Source organism: Nothobranchius furzeri, chromosome 5 (assembly GCF_043380555.1).
Source record: "Nothobranchius furzeri strain GRZ-AD chromosome 5, NfurGRZ-RIMD1, whole genome shotgun sequence".
Taxonomy (NCBI): Eukaryota; Metazoa; Chordata; class Actinopteri; order Cyprinodontiformes; family Nothobranchiidae; genus Nothobranchius; species Nothobranchius furzeri.
The window spans coordinates 56,782,342-56,792,853 of NC_091745.1; the positions used below are offsets into that span (position 1 = coordinate 56,782,342).

At 47.7% G+C, this 10,512-nt stretch overlaps 2 protein-coding genes across 2 annotated transcripts; both read left to right on the forward strand.

The window, feature by feature from the left end:
• The first annotated feature begins 1,463 nt into the window (after positions 1 to 1,463).
• mrpl32 (mitochondrial ribosomal protein L32) lies at positions 1,464 to 3,154 on the forward strand. Its single transcript, XM_015949473.3, has 3 exons — positions 1,464 to 1,657; positions 1,761 to 1,945; positions 2,664 to 3,154. The coding sequence occupies exons 1-3, from the start codon at positions 1,561 to 1,563 to the stop codon at positions 2,913 to 2,915; spliced, it is 534 nt and encodes a 177-aa protein (XP_015804959.3). The 5' UTR covers positions 1,464 to 1,560; the 3' UTR covers positions 2,916 to 3,154.
• A 654-nt stretch (positions 3,155 to 3,808) lies between these two features.
• zmp:0000000930 (telethonin) lies at positions 3,809 to 5,657 on the forward strand. The gene is made up of 2 exons (XM_015949474.3): positions 3,809 to 4,033; positions 4,750 to 5,657. The coding sequence occupies exons 1-2, from the start codon at positions 3,900 to 3,902 to the stop codon at positions 5,054 to 5,056; spliced, it is 441 nt and encodes a 146-aa protein (XP_015804960.3). The 5' UTR covers positions 3,809 to 3,899; the 3' UTR covers positions 5,057 to 5,657.
• The last annotated feature ends 4,855 nt before the right edge of the window (positions 5,658 to 10,512 follow it).

Here is a 10,512-nt window from a genome sequence, read left to right on the forward strand (position 1 = left end):
AAATCAATATCACAAATAAATAAAGGCACACTTAGTAGTTTTAACTTGCTTTTAGCACCCCCTAGAGTCCGTTATTAATTCACTGTCATGAAACCAAAAGTGAAAGTCTCCTCCTCACTGTGTGTTTGTCTTTTAAGCACCTTAGGCCTGGAATATACTTGCTGTTTAACCAAGTTGCATTGGCGCAGGCAGCAGGCTGCGTCTTTGTTCACATACTTGCTCCTACATAACACTGCACTGCATGTAGTACTGGAATTTTCCACTAGGGGGCACACTAGGGAAACCAGACAGGATAGAGACCCGGGTTTGTGGGTAGTGTTTATATATACATATCTATGGGTACAACCCGGTACAACCAAAACGAACATGGCGTCAACAAAAGAGCACACTAACTGGTTAATTTGGAGATCACGACAGAGAGGGGTAGAGGGGTGTTTTAAGAGCAATGTGTTCCTCCGGTGTCCGTGAGGGCGCACGGTGGTTGGGTCGTGTTCCTCCGATGTCTATCACAGCGGTGGGTGGGGGGTTTCGCGGGTGCGTTTACCAACTTCCGGGGAGGATTGTTACCTGAAGACAAGATGAACAGCTCTCTACAGGGACTCAGCTCTCATTGTTCACTTTGAAAACTCGTTCAAAAGATTCGATTTGTTCGTGAACGTCACATCAATAGCAAGTAATGCTAGGCAGCCATTTTAAACCCGCGTTTGCAATGTTAAACAGCAAGTACATCACGGCCCTTAATCTAAATGCTGAAATGTTTTCTCTGCCTTCATTAGTTTCTACAGGAGTGGTTTATCACAAAATCAAATCAGCTGTGTTCACAATCTAAAACACACAGGAATCGCGCTAGAAGCACACTCCAGCGCTAGGTCCTCTGCTGCCCGCTGATAAATGGAGAAAGAAGTCTGCCACCAACAGAGGCAAAGCGCTGATGAAGGCTATAGTGATAGTCAAAATGACAGCAAAAACAAGGTAAAGAAACAATTTTGCTGTGTAAAATAAAACTAATACGTCAGCGCTAGCCATCAGGGACCCATACGGATACTCTGAAGATGCAAGTGCAGCCACAGGGTGCCGCGGGGTCTGACTTTTCATTAACCCTGTCATTTTAGCATATAGTGGTTCAAAAATAATCTAAAAAATATGAAAATGTTTCAAAGTTTTAATTTAAGAAGGTTATGAAAGCAAGAGGGTCCTAAGCAGTATGTCCAAGGTGGTCCTAATAAGTATCCACTATCCAGTAAGTATATATTTTACAGAGTCTCCCAGACATGCACGAAAACCTTCCAGTGTTGACATCCAATCATATATAAAAATGTATTTGGAACTATTTATTTATTTATTTGTTTGTCTTTGATAATGCAGTCTGGACCGGCCTGGACATATTGAACATTTTTCGGTGAGCTGCAGTTACACCTTTCTCACACCAGATGGAAGCCGTGTGTCCAACTAAACTCTGCTTTGTGGAAGAGAAGAACACCTGCCGTCGCAGTTTTATGACGCAGGAATCCGCGGTCACCGTGACATGCTCAGAGGAAAACTGTCGTGTTGACATCCAACATGATGAATTTAACGGCGCTAGTGCACAACCTCAGGTATTCGTTGCTACGCGTTGAGAGCAGACTTCTGCAGATAACTGGACTCGACACTCAGCTGGGTGAGTTTCCTCCTACATGCTACAGCTAAGCTAGCTCAGCTAACAAATGGCCCAACTTTCAGCAGGAGCGTTATGTGGTCTTATCAGTATCATTTCTGTGTAGCTCCTGCCTTGGCGGTGAATGCCCCCCGCCTCCTACCTGTGTCCGACCAGGAGCAGCAGCTGGAGGAGGCGCAGAGCCCCGGCCTCCTGGACAGCATCCAGTGGATGGCAGCCCCCAAGAAGAGACGCACCATCGAGGTGAACCGCACCAGGAGGAGATGTGAATGGAAGCTTCTAAAAGTGAAGGTAAAGTCAGGTCCTCTACATCACTGCTGCTCACCAGAGCTTTTTGGGTTCAGATGTTCATCTTTTACTTTTCTAACCCATCAGTCACAAATAAATAGTTGTTAGTGTGGAGCAGCCTCCCCTTTGTGTCTTTGGATTAAAGTCTCTCTCAAATGTATGTGGGATGGATCAGGGCTTTGCCTGCAGTGAGAAGGCAGTCCTACCCTCTGGTCCTGGTATTTAGACTAGCATATGTTACCTGGTTGCCTTCTTCTGGAGGGTTTCTGGACCTGTCCCGTGAGAGGAGACCCCAGAGCAGACCCAAATCACTGTAGGGATCAAAAATTATCTCTGACCTGGAAATACTTTGAGAGTGTCACCATGGAGATGTGTCTGGCCTGGTTCCTGTTTTACATTCACCACACCATCTTCACCAGGACCGTGGACAGGAGCTGTTGTGGTAGAGTTGGTGTTGTTCAGATAAGACACTAACAATCAGAGTTGAGTTGAATTTCAGATTAAACCTGACACAATGAGACAACAACAGGAAAACGCTGTCAGACGTAAATGGAGAATAGGTGTGTTGGTAGTGCCGCCGTTATTTATTGTTGTTGACGTGTGCTGGAAGTGGAGGTGTGCTGATGGCTGACTTTTTCAGCAGTTCAGGTGAACACGCTGTTTGGTACAGGATGAGTCGGTTATAAACGGTAATTATTTATCTCGTTTGTTTACTTCTCAGAACGACATCGAGCCGTGTCCAGAGTGTGGCCACCTGAAGCAGAAGAACATCCTGTGTGGCTTCTGTTACGCTAAGGTTTGCAAGGAGACGTCTCTGATCCGCAAGCAGATCGGACAGATTGAGGGCGGCCCGCTGAGGGCCCCGACCACTGAGACCGTGGTCCTGTACGAGGGAGAGACGCCGAGCGATCAGGACAGAGACAAGAGGATAGTGGAGCGGCCAAGGAAACGGCCGGCCTGGTTCAGCTACTGATGAGCTGCACCAGATTAGCTTTATATGTTAATCCCACTCATCAGGATTGGTGTTTAATCCAGACTGAAACCAGCCATTTTAATTATCTGTATGGTCACAGGTTTATTTTATTTTTTTTCATGTTTTGATTTCACAACAATAAATTCAGAATATAAAGGAGAATGTTGTTTTTACTTGCTGTAAGACACAGTAAGAGTCACCTAAACAGTTATTCTGATAAAAATCTGAGGCCAGCTGCACCCAATGTTGTCAAATGTGTGATTATTTCATGAGGGGTTTAGGATGGAAAACACACTCCACACACGCTCTAAAGTGGAAAAAATACACACAGAACAAAATGTCTTTAGATATTCAACACCAGGCTGATGTGGAAGGGGGTTGGTTGGTTTGTAGATGAGCATCAGCGTTACCACAGCAACAAGACTCAGAATCTGTCACCAAACAGACCTGACTCTGGTGTCACAGATCATGCGGTTTGTTGGGATGAGTCCAGATTGTCTCCAGAGGTCAGAAACACAAACTCATGGAGTCCCATAGAAGAAAGTTAGGATGGAAACAAAGTCTCACGTTTTATCGATTTGAGTTCATTAGAAGCTAATCTTTTAAACTTATTATTTTTCATCGGTGATCATCAGCAGACAGATCAGGTCACACATAAACCGTCTCATTTGAAGATGTTTGTGTTAAAACAGTTTAAACTTAGCCTCTGTGCTAAGATCTAGAGCTGTTAACGATGATTCAGGCACATCTGATTAATCCGGCTGGCTCACAGCGAGGAAAACAGATCCAGTTAGTTTCCAGATGAAACCCACCAGCAGGAGGTCTGGAGGAGGGGGAGCATTCACTAAATACACCATAATGACACTGAGGAGTAAAAATAGACTAGATGAGAAATTTAAGACACAAGATCTCACAGGGGCTCATATGTCCCTCACACACACACACATCAATAAACATTTGTTAGAGCCTTGAGTGTTTAGCACCATGCACTGTGTGAGCAGAGGAGGCGTCTACCTGCTGAACTCCTACTGTGAGCTTCAGGAAGACAACCAGGAGAAGAAGGAGACCTACCAGGCCTGCTGGCTGGACCTGGTCCTGGAGACGAGAGCTCAGTACAGGTGGGTTATGGTTCCCATCAGGAGAGGACAAACAGTGGCATCACTGCTGCTCCCATCAGAGGGTGCTCACGGGTCAGACTGGTACCAGTTTGCTCCAGAAGCTTTAACAATGTGTTCCTGATTCTGCATCTGAAACAAAAAAAGGAATTCTGACTTTTTTTCCCTCAGAATTCTGATGAAATACAAGATTTTCTAGAGGCCCCAATTTTCTTCTGCAGAAATTTCTCAAAAATGGTAAATTATACTGAGCCAGGATCCTCTGGAGGTTTCTTCCTGTTAAAAGGGAGTTTTCCTCTCCACTGTTGCTATATGCTTGCTTACTATGAGGATTGCATCAAGTCACTGACACCAGTCAGTGGCTTGATGCAATTTGCTGGGTTCCTTATATAGGAAACATTATTTCTGATTGGCTTAATGAACTGACCTGAAATGGAATGTTTATTATGTGAAGTGCCTTGAGACGACTCTTGTCGTGATTTGGCGCTATATAAATAAACTTGAATTGAATTAAATTGTGTTTTTTCAAAAGCTGCTAAACAGGTTTTATTCTGATGGACGAAGGGAGACAAAACACCTCTGTGTGGACTGCAAAGGCTGTAGATTGCTGTACTAGACTGTAGCAGAAATAAAGAGTAAATAATAAATAAAAACTAAAATAACAAACATCAGGCAAAACAAACACCAGCAGAAGGTTGAAGGTGTGTTACGTGTTTCAGGTTGACCCTGTCAGAGACCCACAGCCTCCACAGAGAGAGTTATACGCAGCAGCAGGTGGTCCACTTCATAGTCTGGAGGAGTCCCAGTCAGGCTTTGATGCTGGGCAGAGAGGGTGGGGTGCTGACGGAGCACCAGCTACCCTCCAACACCTCCGCAGCTGCTCCTACTGAAGGGTGTGTCCCACTGAGAGGGAGAGACATCTATCCACAGGAAGTCCTCAGTAAGCCAGAGGGGGTGGACTTCAGAGCCATGAGTCTGGTGTCCCCTCTGAGGCAGACGTCTCATCAACTACAGAAGAGGGAGTGAGATTTAAAAACGTTGTGCAGCTTTTGTTCTCATTGTTATACATCATATATAACTGATGTCAGTCCGTTTATTTCTCATGAGCTGGATCAGATGTCATATTCAAGTCTAGAAATATGAAATCCAGTCTAAAAATGCATTTGTTGGTTTGCAATTATTCAGGTGCACAAAGATTCATATTCAGATTAGTTTGTGACTTTTAAAGTGACTCAGAGTTAAAAACAAACAAACAAAAATAACTGACGAACTAAAGCCTGACATATGAAATAATAACCAGAAAACTCTAACAAATGAATGAGCTATTGGCTGGTGGTGACATAACAGTTTATTTCATAATCTACTGTAAAATTGTATAACTAAATAAAAGATCCTTCTGCAGTCTTCCATCAGAGGGCAGAAGACATAAAATGCATATTTTTGAGGAAATCACTAATTCTTAATAGAATTTCAGCTCCTAGAATCTATCTTTGTGCGTCAGATATGATTCATTTTTAGCTTGTGAACTGCTGAGGCAAGAACACCAAATAGAATGAGACAATCTGTCAATCATCTGTAATTTAAAACTTTTACTGTTTGTGTAACGAGAATAAACAATGCAAACTGATCATTTGTACTAACTCATCAGCTGTTCAGAAACCTGACTCAGAGAAACAAAAATGACTCTTCATCGTTAAATATGATTCTGTGTGAGTTCCTGAGCATTTATCATAGCAATAATCAGGTCATTTAACCCAACATGTCTGTGCAGTAGCCGGCTTTGATATGGGCGACCTGGGCGATGACCTAGGACGGGATCATATATATATATATATATATATGAGACAAAGAACGGTTCGAAGGATCTTTCATGGCGGTTAAAATGAAGAGTCGGAGTACCCGGCCCGGAGGGTTACCGGGGTCCCACCCTGGAGCCAGGCCTGGGGTTGGGGCCCGTGAGCGAGCGCCTGGTGGCCGGGCTTTCGCCCATGGGGCCCGGCCGGGCCCAGCCCGAACCGGATACATGGGCTCGTCCAACTGTGGACCCACCACCCGCAGGAGGAACATGAAGGGTCCGGTGCAATGCGAATCGGGTGGCAGACCAAGGCGGGAGCCTTGGCGGTCCAATCCCCGGACAAGAAAACTAGTTTTTGGGACATGGAACGTCACCTCGCTGGCGGGGAAGGAGCCGGAGCTTGTGGCAGAGGTTGAGCGGTACCGGCTAGATATAGTCGGACTCACCTCGACACATTGCATTGGCTCTGGAACCCGAGACCTGGAGAGGGGTTGGACACTCTACTTTGCTGGAGTTGCTCCGGGTGAGAGGCGGAGGGCTGGGGTTGGCTTTTTGTTAGCTCCGAGACTCTCTGCCTGTGTGTTGGGGTTTACCCCGGGGGACAAGAGGGTAGCTTCCTTGCGCCTTCGGGTCGGGGAACGGGTCCTGACTGTTGTTTGTGCTTATGGGCCAAATATCAGTTCAGAGTACCCACCCTTTTTGGAGTCCCTGGGACGAGTGCTAGATAGTGCTCCATCAGGGGACTCCATTGTCCTGCTGGGGGACTTCAATGCTCACGTGGGCAATGACAGCTTGACCTGGAGGGGTGTGATTGGGAGGAACGGCCCACCTAATCTGAACTCGAGCGGTGTTTTGTTATTGGACTTCTGTGCAAGCCGCAGTTTGGCCATAACGAACACCATGTTCGAACATAAGGATGCCCACCGGTACACTTGGTACCAGGGCAGCCTAGGTCACAGGTCGATGATAGATTTTGTAGTCGTATCATCTGACCTGCGGCCGTATGTTTTGGACACCCGAGTGAAGAGAGGGGCGGAGCTGTCAACTGATCACCACCTGGTGGTGAGTTGGATCAGATGGCAAGGGAACATGCCGCGTAGACCTGGCAGACCCAAACGCATAGTGAGGGTCTGCTGGGAACGCCTGGCAGAAGAACCTGTCAAGACGGTCTTCAACTCCCACCTCCGGCAGAGCTTTGACCACGTCCCGAGAGCAGTGGGGGACATTGAGTCCGAGTGGGCCTTGTTCCACTCTGCGATTGTCGAGGCGGCTGTTGCTAGCTGTGGCCGTAAGGTGGCCGGTGCCAGTCGTGGTGGCAACCCCCGTACCCGCTGGTGGACACCAGAGGTTCGGGGAGCCGTCAGGCTGAAGAAGGAGGCCTACAGGGCGTGGCTGGTCTGTGGGTCTCCGGAGGCAGCAGACAGGTACCGGATAGCCAAGCGGGGTGCAGCAGTGGCAGTTGCCGAGGCAAAATCTCGGGCGTGGGAGGAGTTTGGTGAGGCCATGGAGAAAGACTATCGATCGGCTCCAAAGAGGTTCTGGCAAACTGTCCGGCGCCTCAGGAGAGGAAGGCAGCAACTCGCTCACACTGTTTACAGTGGGGATGGGGAGCTGCTGACGTCAACTGAGGCTATAGTCGGACGGTGGAAGGAATACTTTGAGGAGCTCCTCAATCCCACCAATGCGCATTCCGAGGAGGAACCAGAGCTGGGAGGCCTGGGGATGGACTGTCCGATCTCGGGGGCAGAAGTTGCTGAGGTAGTCAAACAACTACACAGCGGCGGAGCCCCGGGGGCGGATGAGGTTCGTCCTGGGTATCTCAAGGCTATGGATGTTGTAGGGCTGTCATGGTTGACACGTCTCTACAACATTGCGTGGTCATCGGGGGCAGTTCCTAGGGAGTGGCAGACCGGGGTGGTGGTCCCCATCTTTAAGAAGGGTGACCTGAGGGTGTGTTCCAACTATAGGGGGATCACACTCCTCAGCCTCCCTGGAAAGGTCTACGCCAAGGTACTGGAGAGGAGGGTCCGATCGATAGTTGAATCTCAGATGGAGGAGGAGCAATGTGGTTTTCGTCCTGGCCGTGGAACTGTGGACCAGCTCTATACCCTTGCAAGGGTGATGGAGGGGGCATGGGAGTTTGCCCAACCAATCCACATGTGTTTTGTGGATTTGGAGAAGGCTTATGACCGTGTCCCCAGGGGCACCCTGTGGGGGACGCTCCAGGAGTATGGGGTGGGTGGCTTTCTGTTAAGGGCCATTCAGTCCCTTTACCAGAGGAGCGTGAGTTTGGTCCGCATAGCCGGTAGTAAGTCGGACCTGTTCCCAGTGAGGGTTGGACTCCGCCAGGGCTGCCCTTTGTCACCGGTTCTGTTCATCACTTTTATGGACAGAATTTCTAGACGCAGCCGTGGTGTGGAGTGTGTCGAGTTTGGTGGCAGGAGAATCTCGTCTCTGCTTTTTGCGGATGATGTGGTCCTCCTAGCTTCATCCAGCTCTGACCTTCAGCTCTTGCTGGGTAGGTTCGCGGCCGAATGTGAAGCGGCTGGGATGAGGATCAGCACCTCCAAATCTGAGACCATGGTTCTCGACCGGAAAAGGGTGGCTTGCCACCTCCGGGTCGGGGGAGAGGTCCTACCTCAAGTGGAGGAGTTTAAGTATCTCGGGGTCTTGTTCACGAGTGAGGGTAGGAGGGATCGGGAGATCGACAGGCGGATTGGTTCGGCGTCTGCAGTGATGCGGACGCTGAGCCGATCTGTCGTGGGGAAGAGGGAGCTGAGCCAGAAAGCCAGGCTCTCGATTTACCGGTCGATCTACGTCCCAATCCTCACCTATGGTCATGAGCTTTGGGTAATGACCGAAAGAACGAGATCGCGGATACAAGCGGCCGAAATGAGTTTCCTCCGTAGGGTGGCCGGGCTCAGCCTTAGAGATAGGGTGAGGAGCTCGGACATTCGGGAGGGACTCGGAGTAGAACCGCTGCTCCTCCGGATCGAAAGGAGCCAGTTGAGGTGGTTTGGGCATCTGGTCAGGATGCCTCCTGGACGCCTCCCCGGGGAGGTGTTTCGGGCATGTCCTGCCGGCAGAAGGCCCCCGGGTCGACCCAGGACACGTTGGAGAGGTTACATCTCCAATCTGGTCCGGGAACGCCTTGGGGTCCTGCCGGAGGAGCTGGTGGACAAGGCCGGGGAGAGGACGGCCTGGAGCTCCCTAGTTGGGATGCTGCCCCCGCGACCCGGACCCGGATAAGCGGAGGAAGACGAGACGAGACGATATATATATATATATATATATACACACACACACACATTCATACAGATATATATATATATACATTTATAAACCCATCTCACTATTCGCGGGTGGTCTCATCCTTCTATTCTCAGGTCCTCTACCAGAAGCCCGGGAGCTTGGGGGGTTCTGTGCAGTTTCTTGGCTATTTCTAGAGCTGCACTTTTCTGGACTGAGATGTCTAATGTTTATCCTGGGATCTGCTTTAGCCGCTCCTCCAGTTTGGGGGTTACTGCCCCGATGACCACGGGCACCACTCATGTCTTCACTCTCTACACTTTCTCAAGTTCTTCTTTAAGGCCCTGGTACTGCTCTAATTTTTCATGTTTTTTTTCTTGGTATTGCCACATCTACCACAACGGCTGTCCTCTGTTGTTTGTCCACCATCATCGTTGTGAGCCTGGATCTGGAAGTCCCTCAGGAGCTTGGCTCTCTTGTTCTCTTCCACCTTAGGGGGACAAACGCAGACTACAACATTTTTGCTACAATATTTGCCAGCTGCCTTTAACCAATTCTTGATACCATCATTGATGAGACTCAATCAGGCTTTATGAGTAAAACACATTTAACAAATAATATTAGATTGGTTTTAGATAATTTAGATTACTCTTACTCTTACACCATTTACGTAAGACGATTCTCATGAATTCCTACAAAAATGGAGGGTTAAAGGTGGAATATGGAACATAAAAGAAATCAATATTTTCTTTAAATAATGTCTCCACAAAGTGTTTAGAGGTGTGCAGAATGAATACACAGTTTTCCTTTAAAAGCTATATTTAAAAAAAATCATAATCAAAATGTTATTTTGACGGACACAGCTTTGGGCTTATGTTTACATCTACCAGCAACGAGAGGGCACCGTTGTGCTAAAAATTCTGCTCAGCAAGGCAAGCAACTTATTCTGAGCCCACAAGATGTTCTAATGGGAAAAAAAAAACTGTTGTAAAATAAATGTATTAGTAGGAATTATTCCATATCCTGTACGATTTGTAACTGAACATGTTGCTGGAACATGTCAGCAGTGAACCAACATCCAGACAGCTGGAAAATTGAGAAGTGTATTGCTGCAGTTTGCTTCTGTCAAGAGGCTAACTAATCTCCCAGCAGAGTTAGCCCCAGACTTCATATCTCAGACCAAATGTGACGAGTTTGCATCTTTCGTCAATTAAAAAAAAATCACAAACATGTCAGGTTCCAGAGCTGTGAGAGGTGTTCTTTCATCCACAGGTTGTTGGAAAGCTCTTCTTCTTCTTCGTGTTTATTGGCGGGTGGCATCTAACTTCTAGGTGCATTTCCGCCACCTACTGTGCTGGAGTGAGAGTTGGAGTAAGAGCGTAAAAAAAAAACAAACAACTAAATTCTTGTTGGAGAGCTCATGGAGATGCTCAGCTGT

Bases quoted from the DNA above. Each gene is read 5' to 3' on its own strand.
- zmp:0000000930 (XM_015949474.3), top strand. From the start codon at position 3,900: ATGCACTGTGTGAGCAGAGGAGGCGTCTACCTGCTGAACTCCTACTGT. The intron at 4,034-4,749 runs GTGGGTTATGGT...TACGTGTTTCAG, and splicing joins GAGACGAGAGCTCAGTACAG to GTTGACCCTGTCAGAGACCC.
- mrpl32 (XM_015949473.3), top strand. From the start codon at position 1,561: ATGATGAATTTAACGGCGCTAGTGCACAACCTCAGGTATTCGTTGCTA. The intron at 1,658-1,760 runs GTGAGTTTCCTC...ATTTCTGTGTAG, and splicing joins TGGACTCGACACTCAGCTGG to CTCCTGCCTTGGCGGTGAAT. The intron at 1,946-2,663 runs GTAAAGTCAGGT...TTTACTTCTCAG, and splicing joins GGAAGCTTCTAAAAGTGAAG to AACGACATCGAGCCGTGTCC.